At 42.8% G+C, this 26,545-nt stretch overlaps 2 protein-coding genes across 6 annotated transcripts in view; both read left to right on the top strand.

The window, feature by feature from the left end:
• The first annotated feature begins 13,716 nt into the window (after positions 1-13,716).
• Positions 13,717-22,001, top strand: LOC109889869 (myozenin-1). 2 transcript variants are annotated; one of them, XM_020481647.2, is made up of 6 exons: positions 13,717-13,977; positions 16,932-17,025; positions 19,851-20,038; positions 20,265-20,478; positions 20,662-20,842; positions 21,071-22,001. In XM_020481647.2, exons 2-6 carry the CDS (start codon positions 16,941-16,943, stop codon positions 21,306-21,308), a joined length of 906 nt encoding a protein of 301 aa, XP_020337236.1. In that variant the 5' UTR covers positions 13,717-13,977; positions 16,932-16,940; the 3' UTR covers positions 21,309-22,001. The 2 variants fall into 2 exon arrangements, with proteins under 2 accessions (XP_020337236.1, XP_031679284.1); XM_031823424.1 differs by having other exon boundaries at positions 13,813-13,977; positions 20,265-20,400.
• Positions 22,002-22,344: 343 nt separating this feature from the next.
• LOC109889868 (inactive ubiquitin carboxyl-terminal hydrolase 54) overlaps positions 22,345-26,545 on the top strand; it is a 121,231-nt gene continuing 117,030 nt past the window's right edge. For all 4 annotated transcript variants that reach the window (XR_004209830.1, XM_031823422.1, XM_031823423.1 and 1 more), the window contains exon 1: positions 22,345-22,433. The gene's annotated coding sequence lies outside the window, so the exon portion shown is untranslated. The remainder of the gene's footprint in view (positions 22,434-26,545) is intronic.

Below are 26,545 nucleotides of genomic sequence, written 5' to 3'. Positions count from 1 at the left end.
TTTGTCTAGCTGAATGCTATTGTGTATCACACTGAGATTTTTAGATACCGATTTCAACAGTAGTTGTGCGATGAGACAAGGATATCCCTACCGGCCAAACCCTCCCTAAACCGGATGACGCTAGGCCAATTGTGCGTCGCTCCACGGACGTCCCGGTTGCAGCCGGCTGCGACAGAGCCTGGGCTCGAACCCAGGGTCTCTGGTGGCACAGCTAGCGCTGCGATGCAGTGCCCTAGACCACTGCGCCACTCAGGAGGCTACAAGTTCCCATCTTCTTGGTGGACATCCTGTCACTCTTGTTGGTCTGGCCAGAGACTTTCGTTAACATCACATGTGATGTTTTCCCTTGTGATGCACCGGGGGAACAAAATCTCCTTGTGTGGCGCAACCATCCCCTGCAATGATCGCCTGTGATCATTGATGTCCAGGTAGGAGCTGCGGTACCAGTATGTCCAGGTAGGAGCTGCGGTACCAGTATGTCCAGGTAGGACATAGGTATCTGAACATACTGGTACCACAGCTCCTACCTGGACATCCTGGTACCGCAGCTCCTACCTGGACATACTGGTACCGCAGCTCCTACCTGGACATACTGGTACCGCAGCTCCTACCTGGACATCCTGGTACCGCAGCTCCTACCTGGACATCCTGGTACCACAGCGCCTACCTGGACATCCTGGTACCACTGCTCCTACCTGGACATCCTGGTACCGCAGCTCCTACCTGGACATCCTGGTACCGCAGCTCCTACCTGGACATCCTGGTACCGCAGCTCCTACCTGGACATCCTGGTACCGCAGCTCCTACCTGGACATCCTGGTACCGCAGCTCCTACCTGGACATCCTGGTACCGCAGCTCCTACCTGGACATCCTGGTACCGCAGCTCCTACCTGGACATCCTGGTACCACAGCTCCTACCTGGACATCCTGGTACCACAGCTCCTACCTGGACATACTGGTACCGCAGCTCCTACCTGGACATCCTGGTACCGCAGCTCCTTCACTTTTCCTAAACTCTGTCTATAGTGGAAATGCCAACAGAATTGATATTTGCGAAGATATTGTCATTTATGATTGCACTTTGGATCTCTCTTGATGGATGGAATTGTTGGCTATGACCATGTTGCAAATTTCTTGTTCTTGCTGAATACTGCCGCTCTGCCACCAGCATGAGGTCGTTGTGCGGTCCTATATATGACATGTAGAATTCTCAAATCATTTGAGAATGGAGCCAAAGCAATTAGTTCCAAGAAGCCAGTACAGAATCTGACTTGGCTTTTCCATGAAAGTCACAGTGCACTTGCCTCATTGGTGGAAACCAAGACTGTTCTCAGGATATGTCTGCCGGTTTGATAAGCAGAAGTGACTTTTCGTAGCAGGGTAGTAGAACTTACACAGCAGGTTAGGATAATTACAGTTTTTCTCAGTCGCTTTGGTGCATTTTTCACGTCATCCCTAACATGTGCAAAATAATAAGTGCATTTCTCAGAACAATTTGTACAAACTGCAATATACAATAGATATGTTTCTAAAGCTAGTCAGTCACTAAAAATCCTTAGTACATCTCTCAAAAGTAAATATTCATGCCAATGATCATGTCAGTGTCATCAGAATGATAAGTCATTGAGTCATTGTTCACGAACAAGGTCGTCAAAATGTTTAGGCATGTTGTCAATGTAACTGTGTACTTTGACAGTATTACCTGATGTAAACTTAGGCTACATTTTGGATGACAGTTACTGTATTGAAAATGCACAAGGCTGCACTTCTATGGCATATATCAATTTCAACAGTACTATTTACACATTACTGTATGTGGGTTATTGATTGAAAGAGACTGGACAACCCAAGGGGCACAAAGGAAAAAAAACTAAATTAGAAAGAAACCACCCCTAAGGCACAACTTTGCCCGCAGCACTGTTGTGCTGTCTCTACACATCCAGACGTTCCTGTCTGTCGGCCCACATATTCTCATCCACATCACATCGGATATTTTCCCTTCCAATGCAATGTGGAAAGAATCATTTTGGAATGCCTTATCCATCCTCTGCAGGTGTCTACTGTGATGTCCTCTCATGCTGCATCCATTGCAGCCAGCAGGGTCATCTGTGTGTGTGGCTGACGATCATACACCTTCCACCTCAATGCTGAAAATAACTCCTCAATTGGGTTAAGGAATGGTGAATAAGGTGGGAGGAATTATATGAGCATCCTCGGGTGGGTCACAAACAATTGCCTTATGATGTTTGATCGATGGAAACTCACATCACAAATGACCACATACTTTGGCAAATCCTCTCTAAACAGACCCCTCTCATCATCAGGGATGAGAGCCCTGTAGAGAGTCTCTAAAAGGTTGAGTAGATGCTGGGTGTTGTATGGCCCTATAAAAGGGGGATATGGGTTAGGACACCATGCTCCGAAATAGCAGCACACATGGTGATATTTCCTCCCCGTTGGCCTGGCAAATCCACAGTAGCTCTGTGACCGATGATATTCCGACCCCGCCTTCTGCATTTGGTCAGGTTGAAGCCAGCCTCATCCACGTATACAAAGTTGTGAGAGGGTTCACTTGATTCCAACTCCATTATATGCTATATCCCAGAACACACAGTTGAATTCGTTTTGGTAAGGAAGAGTGACAAAATGTACATATATTGCATGTTCCTTCCACAGCAATGGAAATGTGTGCAGTTTATGCTTACTGTACTATGTATCACTATAAAATGTTGCTGTAAAGTAGTTACATAGATATGTTTTACCTGTTCATACTGGTACCGTAGCTCCTTAACTCCTCATTCCTTTGGAATGGTACAGCTGTTTCATACTCATCTGGTTTCTATGCAGCACCCTGTCGATGGTTGAGATGCTAACCGTATGGATGTTTTCAAAGACATCGTTGTCTTCTATAATGGTCCTTTGTATTTCCCTGAGTCTCATGGCATTGTTTGCTAGGACCATGGTGCAAATAGCCTCCTCCTGTTGAGGTGTGAAAATGTGTCCTCTGCCACCGGTTTGAGGTACTCTTGCAGTCCCATGTGGGGAAAAATGCAGTGATGCATCGCACACTTTCACATAGACAAAAACTATGCGAACACACATTTTACTGTAAAACATACAGGTGGGTGCATGTAAGGTGCAGTATGTATCTGTAACGGGTTTCTTGTGGTGAAGGAGAGGCGGACCAAAACGCAGCGTGGTTATATTGATTCATGTTTAATAAAAAAAAGATAAACACAAACACTACAAAACAATAAACGTGGAAAACCAAACACAGCCCTATCTGGTGCAAAACACAGAGACAGGAACAATCACCCACAAACACAGTGAAACCCAGGCTACCTAAGTATGATTCTCAATCAGAGACAACTAATGACACCTGCCTCTGAGAACCATACTAGGCCGAAACATAGAAATACCCAAATCATAGAAAAACAAACATAGACTGCCCACCCCAACTCACACCCTGACCATACTAAATAATGACAAAACAAAGGAAATAAAGGTCAGAACGTGACAGTATCTGTATAGAGTATATTTCTGTATGCTGTCAAATACAAGTGGACTACTGTAATATGAAGCATTGTAGGAAGTATACAGTATACTGCTTATATACAGTAACAGTGCACTGTACATTGGTGGACATACCGGTTCTCTCTTCGAAACGTTTGAACTATTGAGGACACGGTTGATCTCCCAATATTCGACTGCACCCTTCGACCTGCCTCAGCCATTGTAAGGCCATGATTGACAATATGGTCTACAATAGTGGCCTTTATGTCATTAGATATGCGCCTATGTCCTCTTCTGCCTCTATTTTGCCTTCCACCACGCATCCTTGCTCCTCTTCTTCCTCCTCTTGGCTGTTGACCCTGTTCGTATCCTGGTCCATCCATTATTGGAAAATTGCAACTCTGTGTTGTGGTCTGTCTATATATGCTTGCCAATTGATTCTTCATGAGATGCACCTTTGAGCAATTTAGACAACTGGTTGATTGTTGGTTGAACTAACACTTTACATTCCTTCATGAGTGAGGGTCAATTTCACCTGCACGATTCATCAATTCACGTTTTTGTACAAAAGGTCTAATAGAAATGTGTAAAACTATGCTTGACAGTTTATGACAAATAGTTCAAAAATTTTGCATGTAATGGCTTATGCAAGGAACTAATGCCTAGATGTTTTGAGGGGTAAGCCTATTCAACAGAGAACCATCTACTATATTTTGATCAACATGACATGAGCAATTGATAATGTGGAAAAAAGCTGACACATTATCAATTGCAATTTGTTCAAAGGAATAAGAAATTGCTCTAATGATGTGCACAAGTGACTAGATGATTTGGAATTTGTACAAGTAGTATCAAGAATTGCACTTTTGATCTAAGAAATGCACCAAAGCGACTGAGAGAAACTGTAATGTGGCAGGTTAGAATAATTCATGTGGCAGGTTAGGAGAATTAGGTTAAGGTTAGGAAAAGGGTTAGGGTTAGCTAAAATGCTAAAATTGTCCCCGATGCAACTCAAGCATATCTAGCTACAACGAGGTCTGCCCTGAGAACAGTCTTGGTTTCCACTAATTCCGTGCTGCATAGGCTAGATCAACTGTAGGCCTAGGGAAGTGTAAAATAGTGGATCATTGGCGGTCTAGTCCCTATGGTCTTGACAGGGGATGCAAAGCATCAGTCCTCTAAAAATCTGCGGTGGTAGGCTACAGGTCTGCGATACAATGTAACTGAACTGAATAAACAATGTTACAATTTATTCTCACGATTGCTCTTTATATAACAAATGCAATGGATGTTCGGTACGTTTTTAGCAACAAGAATATGTGTGTAGCCAGGCATACAGTGGGGCAAAAAAGTATTTAGTCAGCCACCAATTGTGCAAGTTCTCCCACTTAAAAATATCAGAGAGGCCTGTAATTTTCATCATAGGTACACTTCAACTATGACAGACAAAATGAGAGAAAAAAAATCCAGAAAATCACATTGTAGGATTTTTAATGAATTTATTTGCAAATTATGGTGGAAAATAAGTATTTGGTCAATAACAAAAGTTTATCTCAATACTTTGTTATATACCCTTTGTTGGCAATGACAGAGGTCAAACGTTTTCTGTAAGTCTTCACAAGGTTTTCACACACTGTTGCTGGTATTTTGGCCCATTCCTCCATGCAGATCTCCTCTAGAGAAGTGATGTTTTGGGGCTGTTGCTGGGCAACACGCTTTCAACTCCCTCCAAAGATTTTCTATGGGGTTGAGATCTGGAGACTGGCTAGGCCACTTCAGGACCTTGAAATGCTTCTTACGAAGCCACTCCTTCGTTGCCCGGGCGGTGTGTTTGGGATCATTGTCATGCTGAAAGACCCAGCCATATTTCATCTTCAATGCCCTTGCTTCACTCAAAATCTCACGATACATGGCCCCATTAATTCTTTCCTTTACCCAGATCAGTCGTCCTGGTCCCTTTGCAGAAAAACAGCCCCAAAGCATGATGTTTCCACCCCCATGCTTCACAGTAGGTATGGTGTTCTTTGGATGCAACTCAGCATTCTTTGTCCTCCAAACACGACGAGTTGAGTTTTTACCAAAAAGTTTTATTTTGGTTTCATCTGACCATATGACATTCTCCCAATCTTCTTCTGGATCATCCAAATGCTCTCTAGCAAACTTCAGGTGGGCCTGGACATGTACTGGCTTAAGCAGGGTGACACATCTGGCACTGCAGGATTTGAGTCCCTGGCGGCGTAGTGTGTTACATTTTGACCCCACGGTGTGAGATCCTGCGTGGAGCCCCAGATCGAGGGAGATTATCAGTGGTCTTGTATGTCTTCCATTTCCTAATAATTGCTCCCACAGCTGATTTCTTCAAACCAAGCTGCTTACCTATTGCAGATTCAGTCTTCCCAGCCTGGTGCAGGTCTTTCTGGTGTCCTTTGACAGCTCTTTGGTCTTGGCCATAGTGCAGTTTGGAGTGTGACTGTTTGAGGTTGTGGACAGGTGTCTTTTATACTGATAACAAGTTCAAACAGGTGCCATAAATACAGGTAACGAGTGGAGGACAGGGGAGCCTCTTAAAGAAGAAGTTACAGGTCTGTGAGAGCCAGAAATCTTGCTTGTTTGTAGGTAACCAAATACTTATTTTCCACCATAATTTGCAAATAAATTCATAAAAATCCTACAATGGGATTTTCTGGATTGTTTTTCTAATTTTGTCTGTCATAGTTTAAGTGTACCTATGATGAAAATTACAGGCCTCTCTCATCTTTTTAAGTGGGAGAACTTGCACAATTGGTGGCTGACTAAATACTTTTTTGCCCCACTGTACATGCTGGCAACGGACACGAACATTAGCAAAAATTGTCAATCTGTGTTTGGCGCCAAATGGGGAAGAAATGGAGGAAACGTCTGAAGTCACTGGAAGCCTACACAGGAAAATCAATGGCGTACAAGTCTGAAAGTGTCAAATGTGCACTTTTATCCGTAAACATATGAGTCCCAATATACTGGTTTAAAATAACACTTCTGAAAGTGTTAAAGATTTAACACTGTTGCAGTGTTCCCCAAAGTGTTCAAAGGAACTTGATTGTGGTGTTTGCATAGTTCTTCTGTAGAGTAGTACGCAACACCTACAGTGTAAAACGTAACGCTTGATTTAGAGTGAACTGGACTCACTTTGCTTTGAAATTAACACCTGTAGTGTTACAGTAAATAATGTTTGTTGTTTTAACACTGTATGGTGTGACGCCTAATTTGCATATTTCCCAGGATGCCTTTTCTTTTTGAGTAAATTGTACAGTTAACACCAATGACTGTATTTGTTATTGACAGAGACATGGTTGTTGAACTCTACTTTTAAAGGCGTAAGGCTTTCATGTAGTGAGTTCCTAGGCGAATGTTTTCAATAAAAATGTAATTATATTACAGTACATTACATATACACTATATATACAAAAGTATGTGGACAACCCTTCAAATTAGTGGATTTGGCTATTTCAGCCACACCTAACGGGTGTATAAAATCGAGCACACAGCCATGCAATCTCCATAGACAAACATTAGCAGTAGAAAGGCCTTACTGATGAGCTCAGTGATTTTCAATGTGGCGCCGTCATAGGACGCCAACTTTCCAACAAGTCAGCTTGTCAAATATTTGTCCTGCTACAGCTGCAGTAAGTGCTGTTATTGTGAAGTGGAAACGTCTAGCAGCTACAACGGCTCAGCTGCGAAGTGGTAGGCCACACAAGCTCCTAGAATGGGACTACCGAGTGCTGATCATGTAGCACCTAAAAAATCGTCTGTCCTCGGTTGGAACACTCACTACCGAGTTCCAAACTACCTCTGGAAGCAACGTCAGCACAATAACTGTTTGTTGGGAGCATCATGAAATGGGTTTCCATGGCCGAGCAGCCGCACACAAGCCTAAGGTCACCTTGCATAATGCCAAGCGTTGGCTGGAGTGGTGTTAAGCTAGCCATCATTGGATTCTGGAGCAGTGGAAACGCGTTCTCTGGAGTGATGAATCACGCTTCACAATCTGGCAGTCCGACGTACGAATCTGGGTTTGGCGGATGCCAGGAGAATGCTACCTGCCCCAAAGCATAGTGCCAACTGTAAAGTTTGGTGGAGAAGGAATAACGGTCTGCGGATGTTTGTCATGGCTCGGGCTAGGCCCCTTAGTTCCATTGAAGGGAAATCTTAACGCTACAGCATTCAATGACATTATAGACAATTCTGTGATTCCAACTTTGTGGCAACAGTTTGTGGAAGGCCCTTTCCTGTTTCAGCATGACAATGCTCCCGTGCACAAAGCTAAGTCCATACAGAAATGGTTTTTCGAGATCGGCGTGGAAGAACTTGACTGGCCTGCACAGAGCCCTGACCTCAACCACATCAAACACCTTTGGGATGAATAGGAATGCCAACTGCGAGCCAGGCCTAATTGCCCAACATCAGTGACCGACCTCACTAATGTTCTTGCGGCTGAATGGAAGCAAGTCCCCACAGCAATGTTCCAACATCTAGTGGAAAGCCTTCCCAGAAGAGTGGGGATTGTTATAGCAGCAAAGGGGGGGACCAACTCCATATTAACGCCCATGTCTTTAGAATGAGATGTTCGACGAGCAGGCCATACGTATTGGCCTAGTTGATGGCAGTTCTAACCTAGCACAGTGGCGTTAGGAAACTCCTGGTTTACAAGCCACATCAGGCCTGCAAGTCACAATGTGCTTGCTTGCAAAGTGATGTGTAATTCCTATTGGAATCCAGTCAGAGTTAGGGTATCCAACAATTGGATTTTGGATTCACCTGCAACCTGTATTCAGAATGACTGACTGTTAGGAAACTTACATTAAAAAACACTACCTAAACCATTTAAACTGGGACAACCATTTCAGTAACAGGTGCCTTAAATCTAACTAGCTGATTGGATTAGTTTAGAAAAATGTGTGTTATTTATGTTTCTGTTGCATAGTATTACTCAATCAATCAATATACATTCAAAAACACAGATATTAAAAACAATCCCAAAAAATCTACCTGAAGGAAAGCATGCTGGGAAATGTGTGTGATTTTGTAGGGACTGTTTGACCCTCCACATGTGTAAAACAATCATTTACTTATTAACACCAACACTGGGGGTTATTTTACACCACTGAGTGTTGAATTTAACTCCTGAATCACTAGAAATGTTGCACTGAAAAATCAACACTGGCCAATTTGCTGTGCAACAATCTCACAATAACCACCTGTAGGTTATACAGTGCCTGCGGAAAGTATTCAGACCCCTTGACTTGTTCCACATTTTGATACGTTACAGCCTTATTCTAAAATGGATTAAGTATTATTTTTTTCTCAGCAATCTACACTATATCCCATAATGACAAAGTGAAAACAGCTTTTTATTGAAAATAAAAAAACAGAAATACCTTATTTACATACATTTTCAGACCCTTTGCTATGAGACTCAAAATTTTGCTCAAGTTCATCCTGTTTCCATTGATCATCCTTGAGATGTTTCTACAACTTGATTGGAGTCCACATGTGGTAAATCTAATTGATTGGGCATGATTTGGAAAGGCACACACCTATCTATACAAAGTCCCACAGTTGATAGTGCATGTCAGAGCAAAAACCAAGTCATGGAGTTGAAGGAATTGTCCGTAGAGCGCTGAGACAGGATTGTGTCGAGGCACAGATCTGGGCAAGGGTACAATCATCTCTGACAGCCGGCTTGGTGTTTTCCAAAAGGCACCTAAAGACTCTCAGACCACGAGAAACAAGATTCTCTGGTCAGATGAAACCAAGATTGAACTATTTAGCCTGAATCCAAAGCCTCGCGTCTTGAGTTAACCTGGCACCATCCCTACAGTGAAGCATGGTGGTGGCACCATTATGCTGTGGGGATGTTTTTCAGCTGCAGGGACTGGGAGACTAGTCAGGATTGAGGCAAAGATGAAAGGAGCAAAGTACAGAGAGATCCTTGATGAAAACCTGCTCCATAGTGCTCAGGACCTCAGACTGGGGTGAAGGTTCACCTTCCAACAGGACAACGACCCTACGCACACAGCAAAGGCAACACAGGAGTGGCTTCAGGACAAGTCTCTGAATGTCCTTGAGTAGCACAGCCAGAGCCCGGACTTGAACCCGATCGAACATCTCTGGAGAGACCTGAAAATAGTTGTGCAGGAACTCTCCCCATCCAACCTGACAGAGCTTGAGAGGATCTGCAGAGAAGAATGGGAGAAACTCCCCAAATACAGGTATGCCAAGCTTGTAGGGTCATACCCAAGAAGACTAGCTGCTGTAATCGCTGCCAAAGGTGCTTCAACAAAGTACTGATTAAAAGGGTCTGAATATTTATGTAAATGTGATATTTCAATTTATTTGTAAGAAATTTGTCCAAATTTCAAAACCTATGCGGTAATGTGTGTAGATTTCTGAGGGGGGGAAACAATTTAATACATTTTAGAAGAAGGTAACAAAATGTGGGAAAAGTCAAGGGGTCTGAATACTTTCCGAAGGCCCTGTATACAGGCCAACTAGGCCTACACATTTGATATAACTTTTTGATGTAAACAGCTAAACAGGACTAAAAAGAAATATCTGTAATTCTGAAGTGCTTTGAAAGGCTGGTTGTGACACATCAACACCATCATCCCAAACTCCCTGGACCCACTCCTATTTGCATACCGCTCCAACAGATGCATAGATTACGCAATTTCAATTGCATTTCACACTGTCCTCACCCACCTGGACAAGAGGGGAAATGCTGTTCCAGCTCATTCAACACCATAGTCCCCTCCAAGCTCATCAGCAAGATGGGGACTCTGGGACTCAACACCTTCTTCTGTAACTGGATCCTGGACTTGCTGACGGCTTGGCCCCAGGTGGTGAGGGTAGGCAACAACCCCACGCTGACCATCAACACTGGGGCCCCTCAAGGGTGTGTGCTTTGTCCCCTCCTGTACTCCCTGTTCACCCACGACTACATGGCCACGCACGAATCCAACACCATCAAGTTTGCTGACAACATGATGGTGGTAGGCCTGATCACAGCCTGCAATGAGACAGCCTACAGGGGGAGGTCAGAGACTTAGCAGTGTGGTGCCATGACAACAAACCTAAGACCAATGAGCTGATAGTGGACTACAGGAGAAAGAGGGGAGAACACACCTCCATCCACATTGATGGGGCTGTAGTGGAGTGGGTCGAGAGCTTCAAGTTCCTTGGCGTCCACATCACTAAGGACTTAACATGGTCCACACACACTCTCAAAGTTGTGAAGAGAGCACGACAAATTCTCTTCCCCCTCAGGAGGCTGAAAAGATTTGGCATGGGCCCTCGGATCCTCAAAAAGTTCTACAGTTGCACCATCGAGAGCATCTTTCCTGCTGCATCACCGCTTGGTATGGCAAATACACAACCCTGGGGCCGAGCTCCCTGCCATCCCTGAACTTTATATCAGGCGGTGTCAGAGGAAGGCCGAAAAAATGCCAAAGACTCCAGCCACCCAAGCATAGACTGTTCACTCTGCTACTGTCTGACAAACGGTACCGGAGCATCAGCTCTCGGACCAACAGGTTCTGAAACGGCTTCTACTCCCAAGACATAAGACTGCTAAATGGCCATAAGACTGCTAAATAGTTCATGAATGGTTACCCGGACTATCTGCACTGACCCGATCTTGCACTGACTCTATGCACACTCACAAGACTATATATATACACACACACACACATATATATATACACACACACACACTCTCACACACCCCACACATTCACATACACTACATACGTACACCCACACAACACAAACACACACAATACTCTCATTATATGCCACTGCTACTCGGTTCTTTATTTTAGTCCTATTATTATTATCATTATTATCTATCCTGATGCCTTTTCACTATACCCTACCTTAATGTACATACACATTGATCTGGTACTGGTAATCCCTGTATATAACTCCGTTCTTGTGTCTTTTGTTCCTCCTATGTTACTATTTGTCCCTGTATCGTTGGGAAGGGCTCGTAAGCAAGCATTTCACGGTTAAGTCGACACCTGTTGTATTCAGCACGTGACAAATAAAATTAGATTTGATTTTAAATAGAGCTTTCCTTTTCCCAGGTTGTCTGCCAATAACATATTGATTCTATTAGTTAAACATATGAGAACAGTTTCTCTGACACAGATTAAGCCCAGTTGTGGACAAAACATTTGACAGTGATATAGAATTTCCATTGAGCATGCTTTTTAGTCAAGGACTACGCTTAATCTGTGCCAGGAAACTGTCCCTAAGAATGTTATCATGGTCTAATAGTAGGATATCAAAAATACTAAATTATATCCGCTCAATCTCTATTTCCACAATATGTAAACTAGTGAATGCACATACATGTAACAGTGAAATCCTGACAACCATGCACCACATGATGGTGCTATGGGCTGTATTTTTCAACTCATTCTGAAACCCCTTTGCACTAGGTCACAACTTATTGGTGAAGGGTACTACAAACCCATACATTATATGCTAAAAAACAGACAGTCTGGTGGAGACATTTAGCTGGCATCTTTTCCATTTGCCACCTATATATAGGGCTGTTAATATCCAGAAAGTATTTATGGCTGCTCATTTTTACATTCCAGTCAGAATATGATATGAGGAGGCCTCCCAAGTGGTGCAGCGGTCTAAGGCACTGCATTGCAGTTCTTGAGGCATCACTACAGACCCGGGTTCGATCCCAGGCTGTGTTACAACTGGCCATGACCGGAAGTCCCATTGGGCCAGAGCACAATTGGCCCAGCGTCGTCCGGGTTATGGGAGGTTTTGGCCGGGGGGGGCTTTAATTGGCTCATCGCGCTCTAGCGACTCCTTGTGGTGGGCCGGGTGCCTGCAGGATGACCTGGGTCGTCAGTTGAACGGTGTTTCCTCCAACACATTGGTGCGGCTGGCTTCCGGGTTAAGCGGGCGGGTGTTAAGAAGCGCGGTTTGGCGGGTCATGTTTCAGAGGACGCATTACTCGACCTTTGCCTCTCCCGAGCCCGTTGGGGAGTTGCAGCAATGAGACAAGATCGCAATTGGGTAGAATTTTTAAAATAATATTATGATATGAGGAAATGGTATAACAGTAGTATTACAGTAGTAGTCTATATCTGTGACGGATATTCCAAGGCTGAAATGTTGAGTGCAGAAAAAAACATTACTGGGTCCAATGCAGAGGGTGAGGTTTTGAGATATAAATGAGAACAGTGGGAAATGAATAACGATATCTATTATGAGCTGGGAAATACAGTATATTATGCCAGCAGTTTTATTTGTGATTAATTGATTTGTTTCCTGTAACACAACAATTCACCATAACACAACATAACCCGTCCTTCAATCTTAGTAGACAAGCTCCTGGTGCTAACAGTGAAGCACTGCAAGCCGCAAGGTCAGATGTCAAGGTTAAAAATTCAGGCCTCCTGAGTCACTGTTAACCTCCCTTACTAATGGAAATGTTTCAAATGAAGAGGCAAGGTGCAAATGGTACATTTGACTCACTTCTCTTCTAGTGAGCACACAGGGGAGAGAGAAGCTGTGACAATGACTGTAAAATGAATCATCACAAAGAGCAAATAGCAATGTGTGGGTGAGATGTGTGATGGCACTCTTCACTTTGATTTTTGTTCTTCACTCATCCTTTTGGCCTGATTTTTGCCCTACAGTAGGCTACATCACCCCGGCTTTCACTGTGATACGGAGTACAGATTTGTACAGACATGCTTAAATGGGAGAACTTGAAATTATCTATGAATTGAGTATGTAAAGTAACCAATCTACAAAATATCACACCCTGGTCTAATGTATGGATCGAATAACACTAACAGGCACATATATTAAAAAACGTTCAGCCATTAAGCCATGGAGAGAGCTGTGGATTTGTCTGAGCCAACAAATCAGCACCCACTTTGGTTTAGGAGGCTATATGACCACGAATACCATAGAACAGCAAGGACGCCTTTGCCTGACAGAAAACTGATAATCTATTGGAAGGTTGGAGTTAATTAATGAAGGGGAAAATGGGCAAACCAATGACGCCAACCCCAAATCACACCCTCAGACACTCCTCCGTCCTTTGAGGCTCTATTATAACTAAGTTTAGACTCCCCCCCACCCTGCACCGGTTCTATATATAGGCCCCCCGGACCATCTCTTGATAGCCCCATCAGCACTTTCACCCCTCATCCCCCACTTTTACTTTTGCTTTTACCCCAACCTCAACCCCCCCCCCCCCTCCCTCCAGCCCCCCCTCAAAGATCTTCCATCCAAGCTCAGGGTGGATTTCACACTCCCTGGGATCTGAGTCCAGCCACAGGTCAGAGGCACCCTGGGATTTGTAAACTTCTGATTAAGATTAACCTGCAGCCTTCATCTCCTACTGGTATTACTAGACCTCCTTGAACATAAGGATTTTAAAAAACTGGGTGAGTGGTTCATGCCATCAGCTTGATTTTACTAACCAATTGCATGCATGACTTGGCCGTCAACGGCAAACTGGAAAGCAAAGACAGTTGTGCAAAATCTTCACCTATAGCATTCAAAAAGAACTACACATGAGAATTGAAATTATGTTTGAAGACCTTGACTCAATAAGGAAGGCATTATTTATTCATTTATGGGATATAAAGTGCTTTTGAAGGCATGGTGAAGTGATCTTGATGTTCATTGAACATTTTTAGAATTTGCCCATCACTCAAAGACGCAGGCAGGCTCTGAGAGAATGTGCTGACTGCTCCCCTTTTGTCCAACAGCACATTTTATATGGTGTGCAAAGCCTGGAATAACCAGCTGGGGAGGTGAAACCTGAGTGCTGGGGTCCTCAGCTGGTGATAATTTTACAGGGGATTTACAAAGTCCTCCCCCACAATACCTTCTCTAATCCACCCACCTATCACCCCTCAACATCTTCATTTTAATTTTGGGAAGATTAGATCATTCTCTTGACAATTGTGCCAATGTGTATGTGTTTGTATATGAGTGTCCATTGCGTCTCACACATCTGATAGTACACTGACGCCACTACTCGCCGCTAAAAGGTCTTGGCTGAAAATAGCTCTGGTGGATTAGGTTACAGTCAGTCGATGTGATGCGAAGTTTGCCACAGAGTGGGTCTTCAAGAAGCTGCAGACTCTCAGTAGATACAGAACAGTATGGTTGAAAGGAGAACTACAGTATATAGAAAGGGGCTCTGTGAGACATAAACATGCTGGGCGGTGTGGTGCTTGTACTGTATCCCAACTGAGATCTTCCATGTCTTCAAGCGTCACCTAACAACCTAGACTACAGAGTTCCTGTGTCAGATTCATACATACTTTAAGAATCTATGATTACAGCCATGTTCATCGTATCCATCAAATTGGATCGATGTGTTTACTGCAAATTGGATTTATCTGAAAGTCTTGGTAGTGTGTGCTCATCAGCTCACGAAGAGGAATGTGTTTACTGCAACCACTGTAGGCATACAGTATACTCTGTGTTAAACCTTTCTAATTTCTAGAGTTGTCAGATCAAACAAAACAGAAACTTACAGTGGGCTATATGTTTTCTCACGGACGGACATCTCTTGGCTCGGGGAATGTTATGGATCTGAAGCCACTCTGAACTTGGAAAAGGAGCAGGGTGCAGTCTGCACGTGTTCTTCATGCCCTCAGAAGCATGGCCTCATAAGTGTGGGTCCCAACATAGTGCAATGGTTAGAGATTATCACTAGAGGGACTCCAATCCCCGATCTCCTCTCTCTGTGCTGCCTTTCCACAATTATTTTTTTTCTGCTATTGAGTGGCTACAGAGAGACTATATATACACATATATACAGTACCAGTCAAACGTTTAGACACACCCACTCATTAAATTTTTTTTTTTTATACATTGTAGAATAATAGTGAAGACATCAAAACTATGAAATAACACATGGAATCATGTAGTAACCAAAAAAGTGTTAAACAAATCAAAATAGATGTTATATTTGAGATTCTTCAAAGTAGCCACCCTTTGCCTTGATGAAAGCTTTGCACACTCTTGTTATTCTGTCAACCAGCTTCACCTGGAATGCTTTTCTAACAGTCTTGAAGGAGTTCCCACATATGCTGAGTACTTGTTGGCTGCTTTTCCTTCACTCTATGGTCCAACTCATCCCAGACCATCTCAATTGGGTTGAGGTCGGGTGATTGTGGAGACCAGGTCATCTGATGCAGCACTTCATCACTCTCCTTCTTGGTCAAATAGCCCTTACACAGCCTTGAGGTGTGTTTTGGGTCATTGTCCTGTTGAAAAACAAATGATAGTCCCACTAAGCGCAAGCCAGATGGGATGGCGTATCGCTGCAGAATACTGTGGTAGCCATGCTGGTTAAGTGTGCCTTGAATTCTAAATAAATTAAAGACCGTGTCACCAGCAAAGCACCCCCACACCATCACACGTTGTCCTCCATGCTTCATGATGGAAACTACACATGTGGAGATCATCTGTTCATCTACTCTGCATCTCACAAAGACACGGCGGTTGGGACCAAAAATCTCAAATTTGGATTCATCAGACCAAAGGACAGATTTCCACCGGTCTAATGTCCATTTCTCAAGTTTCTTGGCCCAAGAAAGTCTCTTCTTATTATTGGTATCCTTTAGTAGTGGTTTCTTTGCAGCAATTTGACCATGAACGCCTGATTCACGCAGTATCCTCGGAACAGTTGATGTTGAGATGTGTCTATGACTTGAACTCTGTGAATAATTTATTTGGGCTGCAATCTAAGGTGCAGTTAACTCTAATGAACTTATCCTCTGCAGCAGAGGTAACTCTGGGTCTTCCTTTCGTCATAGTGCTTGGTGGTTTTGCGACTGCACTTGAAGAAACTTTCAAAGTTCTTGAAGTGTTCCGGAATGACTGACCTTCATGTCTTAAAGTAATGATGGACTGTCGTTTCTCTTTGCTTATTTGACCGTTCTTGCCATAATATGAACTTGGTCTTTTACCAAATAGGGCTTCTGTATACCACCCCTCCCTTGTCACAACGCAACTGATTGATTTAACAAGGCACACCTGTTAATTGAAATGCATTCCAGGTGACTACCTCGTGAAGCTGGTTGAGAGAATGTGAAGAATGTGCAAAGCTGTCATCAAGGCAAAGTGTGGCTTCTTTGAAGAATCTCAAATATAACATATATTTTGATTTGTTTAACACTTTTTTGGTTACTAAATGATTCCATATGTGTTATTTCATAGTTTTGATATCTTCACTATTATTCTACAATGGAGAATGAGTAGGTGTGTCCAATCTTTTGACTGGTACTGTATATATATATAAGCTAAATCCAGACATATTATACAGTAGCTTGGTATGTCCTGTGACCTTTTCTAACTTCCTGTTTACATGTGTTCTCAGTCTGCAGTCATGCCTCATGGAACACCTGCCCCACCTAACAAGCGGAAAAAGCCCTCTAAGATCATCACTGACCTGTCACATGTCACTCAAGATGGTAAGGCACGAACATGTGAGCTCATAAACACAACACATTGCATGTACAAAGGTACATTGCTCACATATCATCAAAAAAAGATAATGAGATCTCCCAAAGTTATGTGAGAGACCGCACAGTACCATACATCAATTCTGCTCAGTAACATTTATCAATATGAGCCTGTGGTATTATCAAGAGTAACATACTGAACTAATTGGTAAACCGAGAGGGCGGGCAGGGGGACACTTGTCAAAGAGGCTCCTCCACATGGATACACTTAACATGTCCTAATGACTAGCGCCCTGTCACACACACAAACATTTATCTCCTAGATTTCACAGCACAAATACGATCTGTCCTTTATAATCATTGCAGTAATGGTTTACTCTCCCCTCCCTCTCAGCTGTTAGGATCCATGCTTCATTAAACAGCGATGGCATGATGATTTTTAATGAAAATTATGACAGGTGTTTTTCCTCGCCATCCATTAAGTGCTCCAGATCTGCGTGCAAGTAGATATAGTAGTCTCCGTTGACATCAGTAAAGTGTAAATTTGTGCTGCCCTTTCACTTCAGTTGTGCTGTGCACTTCATACTTTTTTGTGTTAAGTGTCCTGACAGATGTAGCAATAAGGCCTATGCAGAAAGCTGTGTTTTAACAGCAGGTTCATGTTTATTGAGATAAATCTAGTCCTTAACGCAGAACTGAGCGAATTTTCGCAAGATGGGCCAGCTGCAAAGTCCGAAGAGACTATATTGTAAAAAGTTATGAAATTAATTTAAGGTTAGGGTTAAGTATATTTGTAAGAAGTGTGATTAAGTTTGGGGTTAAAGTTCCCATGCAATCTTTGTCATTTTATTTGGAAATCATCACTGCATGTCTAATAAATCACTGTGTGTGTTTATTTAATGAAAATAACTCCACAATATATTTTTGATCATGTACTTCCCTGAGACTCCTTTGACCTGTGAAATGCTCAGTCTGATCATGTGGGCGTTAGGAAAACATTTGAAGATATCACATTTTTAACTGCATTGCCCCTTTTAAGGTTAGGGTTAGGTTTAAAATCAGATTTGATTAATTTGTGGCTGTGCCAGCTAGCTTCAGCATTCAAACGTATTCCGCCCCACCAGAGAAGCCACTTCTGTTGTAGCTTATAACAGATATAGTCAGAAATGAAATTTGAATCACATAACTAGTGTTGACTTTTAAAGTCAACATAAAAATGGCACTGTCAAACATTGCAAAATAGTAATGGCACAAAAGTCAATGAGACACAAGCATAGTCCTTTTGAACTGCAGAATTTATTGCCAGGAAAACAAACAGGAGTGCGAAATTATTAAATCCACCAAATTTAATCAGAGTTGATGCGTGTTTATCTAGTGACAGTTCCTGCAATGGAAAAGGGTGGCAAGAACTTCTTAGCAGGAACTAAAAGGATGTCATGTTGAGAGGATGTGCTTAGTCAAAACAGTGTGGGATGAATGTTCTCATAACAAAGTTCTAAGGCCTAATGGTGCTATGTAAATAATCAGCTGCTATCCGAAAACCTGTTTTTTTTTTTACACACAGAGAACATTTGACATAAGAGCTTACCATAGATAGATAGATAGATAGATAGATAGATAGATAGATAGATAGATAGATAGATAGATAGATAGATAGATAGATAGATAGATAGATAGATAGATAGATAGATAGATAGATAGATAGATAGATAGATAGATAGATAGATAGATAGATAGATAGATAGATAGATAGATAGATAGATAGATAGATAGATAGATAGATAGATAGATAGATAGATAGATATATAGATAGATAGATAGATAGATAGATAGATAGATAGATAGATAGATAGATAGATAGATAGATAGATAGATAGATAGATAGATAGATAGATAGATAGATAGATAGATAGATAGATAGATAGATAGATAGATAGATAGATAGATAGATAGATAGATAGATAGATAGATAAAGAACAAAGCAAAGAATGATCAGGCTACTACAAAAAAAGTATAAAAGACACATATGTATTATATTAGTACTATAGCCTACTGTTATATAGGTATTGTATTATTATACTGTGCTCCAGAGCTTTAGAATTGTTGTGGAACGTCTTCCCTGTGCAGTGTTACAGATTGAAGACTTTCTCCCTTCACCCATCCTCTCTGTTTCAACACCCTGTGACTTCTGACCAATGGATCATAAGCACCGAGAACAGAACAAATATAGACAACACAGACATGAAAACGACTCAGGCCTTACCTCATAAAGCCATAAAGCCTCAGTCAGAGTCAGGCCCAAACTCGGGGATGAGCTGTTCTCTGCTCTCTCTCCTTCAACAGCCACATTGTTGAAGAACAGCCACTTCATCTTTGGGCAGAGAGATTTATGAATTTTCCACCGTAATGATACCAAGAATCTGAGAGCATCCCCCTCCTAGGCAACCATCTGCACTGAGTGTAATTTCTGCTGAGATGTAGAGATCACGTCACACCCACACAGATGTGTTTTCTAGATGAAATATGATGCACGCAAAGTACTTTAACATTCATTCAAACAATGCTAAGCAAACCGTAGAACCAATTCAAACCACAGGTAAGATTCTTTCTGCATAGGGAGATACATTGCGTGTATGAGTGTATTTTTGTATCACACTGCAGACATTGTTGAGTCCAATAATCCAAGTTTGAACAATTGCTGAACCAGAATAATTATGTTTTTGATTTATCCCGAAAACCTGGATAAATAAGGTGAATGGAATAGAGCCTTATACAGTATAATGTCGAGAAACAACAAGAGAAATTAATAGACTGTGAACATTTCTCATCTGCAGAGTATGAGTCAGAGCCTGAGGCGTCAGAGTTTGACCTGGGGACGAAGATCAAGACTCCCAAGGACACCATGCTGGAAGAGCTGAACCTCTTCACCAACAAGGGCTCCAAGATGTTCCAGAGGAGACAGAAGCGTGTGGAGAAGTTCATATACGAGAATAACCCTGACCTCTTCAGCAGCGAGTCTATGGTAAGAAAAAGGAGGTCAATCATCCAAGTCAAAATTAAGAAAACTTGATATAACAATAATACATGTTAGTATTATATATAGTTCATGTAGAAATTCTGTCCAAAGAGCTTTAATGTAAAACAATTGCAGTGAAAATTGGCAATGGATGAGGGAAGGAAGTACAAGCTATCATATCTCAACAACCACCCAGGTTGGAAGCTTGTCTTACTTGTGTGTTTAATTTCAGGAGAACTTCCAGAAGTTGGTCCCCAGCCTGGGTGGCACAATGATGCTGGACGCTAATGGCCACATGGTGGAAAAGAAGGCAGGCCCTCCTGTGCCCCCTCCCAAACCAGGCAAAGATGGGCATGGTTATGGTCATGGTCAGGGACATGAGCATGGTCAAGAGCATGGACACCATGGACATCATGATGATGTTGCTCCAGGAGAACATGGTCATGGTCAGTATCCGCTAATATCAACTCACGAGATTAGAACAAGTGATTTTGGAATTAAGGGAGTGCAGTGCAATCAATATATCAGATTTAGCCTGACTTGACTTTTCCTGGAGATTTATTCCAAAGAGGCTTGAACATCATGTGATAGAATATCTGGTTTCCTGACTCGCTGTTTTCTTCCTACAGGTAGTCATGGAGTAGAAGTGGCCTTAGACAAGGCCAAGAAGAGGCATGATTTTGTCCCCTCATACGTATCACCATGGGAAAAGGCCATGAAGGGCAACCAGGAGCTGACATCCAGCATGAGATATCATATGCCAGGCCCCCATGCCCACCATGATCTGCCCAAGTTCAAGTCCTTCAACAGGTACAGTCCCCTCTATGCTTTGCTTGGTTGACTCCATAGCATCTAAAAAAATATATATTTATTTGAAAAGAGTATGAAGTAATGGAGCCCACCCATTTACTCTCAAACTCAGACTCTTTGTATTGTCCATCCATGTATGTGACACACATGTACAAAAGTTGCCTTAGAAGATTCATTTAACTTATTAGTCTGATCTTCTTTTGTTGCCCATCACTTTATCGGTCTTAGGAGTGCTACACCGTTTGGGGGCTTTGATAAGGCCTCTCAGCTCATGACCTTCCAGCTGCCAGACACCCATGAGGTGGCCCATGATGAGCCTGAACTGGCTGTAGTATACCAGCATGAGATTGGCGCTCGACCCTCCTTCAACCGCACTCCTATAGGCTGGGTGGGGAGCGGTGAGCCCAGCAGCATCCACATCGAGTTGGACACCATGCCCTTCGATGGGGAGACTGACGACCTGTGAATAGCATGCCCCACAGACCCAGATGTGCAGATAAAAGACCACGCACGAATATATACAATTACATAAACAAAAACCATCACTTTTTTTTGAAAGGTTTGGGATGCAGTCAGCTTTTCCTTGGGTTGAATTAATTAATAGGAAAGTGTGTATGAAACGAACCACGCAGCTCAATATTGGGCTCTTTAATTTAGACAGAGAGAGAGAGAGAAGGAGACAAAGTAAACACAATAGACCTCCATAACTCTGATTTATGCTGAGACTTCTTTTGTCATGATGATTCATTTAAGGAGCATAGTGTATTGTGCAATCACACTACAAGTGTGTAGCTTATTCACAAAGCAGCAACATAACATATGTCCATGAGGAGAACAGGTAAACTCAACGGAGAGTTTGAGTATTGTTTAGCTTTTCAGCATGTTGATGTGACTCATTGCTTATCAGGACAGCCACAAGTTGTTCATTTAGCTTCTAGCCTTCTACCATCATGGCTTTTACTGTATTTCTGTGTTTTTTTTCTGTGTTTCTATGCCGCTTTCACTTTTGACAGCTTTGTCAAGCCCCTGCAAATCCAACCCATCCTAGGACGCATGCAGTAAGCATGAGGTGAGGTGTGTTCATTTCTGTTGAGTGATAGAGATGATGTTCTTCTGCATCACCCACGTTTTCTCCCTAATAAACTTTTTTCCAATTGTAGTTTGCATCTGTTATTCTTTGTATCTCGCATGTGTACAGTGTAAGACTGACTATAATCTTCAGTGGAACGAATAGACAGGAGGCCAGTCTAACGTGTGGGGACCCTCTTTAGGGCCCCACGGTGTAATTCACTTGATGGAAGACAGTGATGTAACAGGGATGAATTTCAAAGGAACTGTACCTGTGACAAACACCTTAAAAATGTGAAATAAAATCATCAGTCAGTGTCCCCTTTTTTCCTTCTCAGTCCGTCCCTCTGTGCCAAACACTTGGATATCACCTCTCAATACGCAAGCCAAAATATCGCGAGCATTTGGTTGCCTTGGCTGCAGCGCAGGGTGACGCTAGAGGAGGTTTGACTGGGGTTTAGCGGCAGAGCGTTTCACTCAAGTCCCTCAGGACAAGGGACAAGGCAACAGCGGGGTTGAAAAGGTAAGTCGGCTGTCCACAAACTTGATACCAAATGAGAAATTGGAAGGATTTAGATAAAATTACCAATTTAGAACACGACTTAAGTTATGGAACATGGACAAATACAGGCTGCAATCGCGTGTAGGCTAAATGCACGCCAGTCCTGTGATACATTGAGAGTGACGTTCACCATAGGGATGCGTTGCAAGAGGATGGTCTGTCTGCACCGTGACCACAGCACATTGGATTTCGACTTCGTTATCTAACGGTCTCTCTTGATTATTTAGACTGCGCACACGCAGCCACATGCACGCCATACCTTGTACGTTGTTTGCTTCTACCAGATATTTAACTTGCGTGCACGGTGTGTTAGCATTGATACAGATCATCTCCAACGGCGTTTACCAGTTGAAATCAAATCAAACGTTATTAGTCGCACACGCCGTTTACAGCAGATATAAAATGTGCAGCGAAATGCTTGTGTGCTAGCTCCCTCAACAATGCAGTACATTAGTCAATAACAATAATATAGTATGCCTAGTAATACTGGACTGTATTACACGGTATTTATACATATAAAGTGGGTAGTGTCTTCATATCACGCTGTGGAATAAATAGAACAGCAGGGTTGACTGTGTGTGTGTGTGTGTGTGTGAGAGAGAGAGAGAGAGAGAGAGAGAGAGAGCTCTGAGTATGTGTGGGTGCATGTGTGTAAGTTTGTGAGTAAGGGTTCAATGTGTTGGTAGTCAGTGCAAATCATCTCTAAGGTGCAGATAGTCTCTGAGGTGCAAATAGTCTCTGTAGGTGCATATCTGTACAGGTAGACATCTAAGGTTAGCTGTTCAGCAGTCTGATGGCCTGTTGGTAGTAGCTGTCTTGGAGCCTGTTGGTCCGAGACCCAATGCTACGATGCCACTTGCCAGATGGTAACAGAGTGAACAGTCCGTGGCTCGGGTGACAGGACTCCTTGACAATCTTTCGGGCCTTTCTCAGACACCACCTGGAGTACATGTCCCAGAGGGCAGGGGGCTCGAGTGATGGGCCGTCCTCACCATCCTTTGTAGAACATTATGGTTGAGGGCGGTGCAGTTGCCGTACCAAACAGTGATGCAGCCGGTCAAGATGCTCTCGATTGTGCAGCTGTAGAACTTCTTGAGGACCCATTGGGCCCATGCCAAGTGTCTTCAGTCGCCTGAGGTTGAAGAGGCACCGTTGCGCCTTCTTCACAGCGGTAGTGGTGTGATTGGACCATGTCAGGTCATATGTGATGTGCACACCGAGGAACTTGAAGCTTTTGACCCTCTCCACTGCAGCTCCGTCGATGGCAAGTGGCGTGCTCCCCCTCCTGTTTCCTGTAGTCCACAATCAACTTTAGAGGCCACTCTGGCAGGGCTCTAACCTCTTCCCTGTAGGCTGTCTCGTCGGCAATCAGGCCCACCACTGTCGTGCCATCGGAAAACTTGGTATTTTTGGTATTTTATTGGGATCCCCATTAGCTGTTGCAAAAGTAGCTACTTTTCCTGGGGTCCACACAAAACATGAAACATGACATAATACACAACATTGATAGATAAGAACAGTTTAAGGACAGAACTACATCAATTAGTGATTAATGATGGTGCTGGAGTTGTGTGTGGCCAAGCAGTTGTGGGTGTACATAGAGGACAATACGGGACTAAGCATGCACCCCTGGGGGCCCCCCATGTTGAGGGTCAGCGTGGCGGAGGTGTGTTGCCTACCCTCACCACCTGGAGTCTGCCTGTCAGGAAGTCCTGGATCCAGGAAAAGGAGTGATTTACAGCTAAATTGTTAGCTGCATCTACTCCGCAACTCGGCAAGCGTTGTTGATTTAGATATAGCTAATGCATTCTATATGGTACTTGGTGTTATGAACACGTACTAATCAAGGTACGTGGATAAGCATGGAAATAGTTTCTCTTGTCTTGTCAACCCGCCTCTCCGTCTCAGACTCAGTTGCTGTTTTACATCGTGTTACAGTGTAGTAATGCTGTTTTACGACGTGTTACAGTGTAGTAATGCTGTGTTACGTCGTGTTACAGTGTAGTAATGCTGTTTTACGACGTGTTACAGTGTAGTAATGCTGTTTTACGTCGTGTCACAGTGTAGTAATGCTGTTTTACGACGTGTTACTGTGTAGTAATGCTGTGTTACGTCGTGTTACAGTGTAGTAATGCTGTGTTACGTCGTGTTACAGTGTAGTAATGCTGTTTTACGTCGTGTTACTGTGTAGCAATGCTGTTTTACGTCGTGTTACAGTGTAGTAATGCTGTTTTACGACGTGTTACAGTGTAGTAATGCTGTTTTACGACGTGTTACAGTGTAGTAATGCTGTGTTACGACGTGTTACAGTGTAGTAATGCTGTGTTACGACGTGTTACAGTGTAGTAATGCTGTTTTACGTCGTGTTACAGTGTAGTAATGCTGTTTTACTACGTGTTACTGTGTAGTAATGCTGTTTTACTACGTGTTACAGTGTAGTAATGATGTTTTACGACGTGTTACTGTGTAGTAATGCTGCGTTACGTGTTACTGTGTAGTAATGCTGTGTTACGACGTGCTACAGTGTAGTAATGCTGTGTTATGATGTGTTACAGTGTAGTAATGCTGTGTTACGATGTGTTACAGTGTGGTAATGCTGTGTTACGATGTGTTACAGTGTAGTAATGCTGTGTTACGATGTGTTACAGTGTAGTAATGCTGTGTTACGACGTGCTACAGTGTAGTAATGCTGTGTTACGATGTGCTACAGTGTAGTAATGCTGTGTGACGACGTGCTACAGTGTAGTAATGCTGTGTGACGACGTGCTACAGTGTAGTAATGCTGTGTGACGACGTGTTACAGTGTAGTAATGCTGTGTTACGATGTGCTACAGTGTAGTAATGCTGTGTTACGATGTGCTACAGTGTAGTAATGCTGTGTGACGACGTGCTACAGTGTAGTAATGCTGTGTGACGACGTGCTACAGTGTAGTAATGCTGTGTTACGACGTGTTACAGTGTAGTAATGCTGTGTTACGACGTGCTACAGTGTAGTAATGCTGTTTTACGATGTGCTACAGTGTAGTAATGCCGTTTTACGATGTGCTACAGTGTAGTAATGCTGTTTTACGATGTGCTACAGTGTAGTAATGCCGTTTTACGATGTGCTACAGTGTAGTAATGCTGTTTTACGATGTGCTACAGTGTAGTAATGCTGTTTTACGATGTGCTACAGTGTAGTAATGCTGTTTTACGATGTGCTACAGTGTAGTAATGCTGTGTTAAGATGTGCTACAGTGTAGCAATGCTGTGTTACGATGTGCTACAGTGTAGTAATGCTGTGTTACGATGTGTTACAGTGTAGTAATGCTGTGTTACGATGTGCTACAGTGTAGTAATGCTGTGTTACGATGTGTTACAGTGAAGTAGTACTGTGTTACGATGTGCTACAGTGTAGTAATGCTGTGTTACGATGTGTTACAGTGTAGTAATGCTGTGTTACGACGTGTTACAGTGTAGTAATGCTGTGCTACGACGTGCTACAGTGTAGTAATGCTGTGTTACGATGTGTTACAGTGTAGTAATGCTGTGTTACGACGTGTTACAGTGTAGTAATGCTGTTTTACGACGTGCTACAGTGTAGTAATGCTGTGTTACGATGTGTTACAGTGTAGTAATGCTGTGTTACGATGTGTTACAGTGTAGTAATGCTGTGTTACGATGTGTTACAGTGTAGTAATGCTGTGTTACGATGTGTTACAGTGTAGTAATGCTGTTTTACGACGTGTTACAGTGTAGTAATGCTGTTTTACGTCATGTTACAGTGCAGTAATGCTGTTTTACGACGTGTTACTGTGTAGTAATGCTGTTTTACGACGTGTTACTGTGTAGTAATGCTGTTTTACTACGTGTTACTGTGTAGTAATGCTGTTTTACTACGTGTTACAGTGTAGTAATGATGTTTTACGACGTGTTACAGTGTAGTAATGCTGTGTTACGTCGTGTTACAGTGTAGTAATGCTGTTTTACGTCGTGTTACTGTGTAGCAATGCTGTTTTACGTCGTGTTACAGTGTAGTAATGCTGTTTTACGACGTGTTACAGTGTAGTAATGCTGTTTTACGATGTGTTACA

Source organism: Oncorhynchus kisutch, linkage group LG4 (assembly GCF_002021735.2).
Source record: "Oncorhynchus kisutch isolate 150728-3 linkage group LG4, Okis_V2, whole genome shotgun sequence".
NCBI lineage: Eukaryota > Metazoa > Chordata > Actinopteri > Salmoniformes > Salmonidae > Oncorhynchus > Oncorhynchus kisutch.
This window is presented reverse-complemented; position numbering and strand designations above follow the sequence as displayed.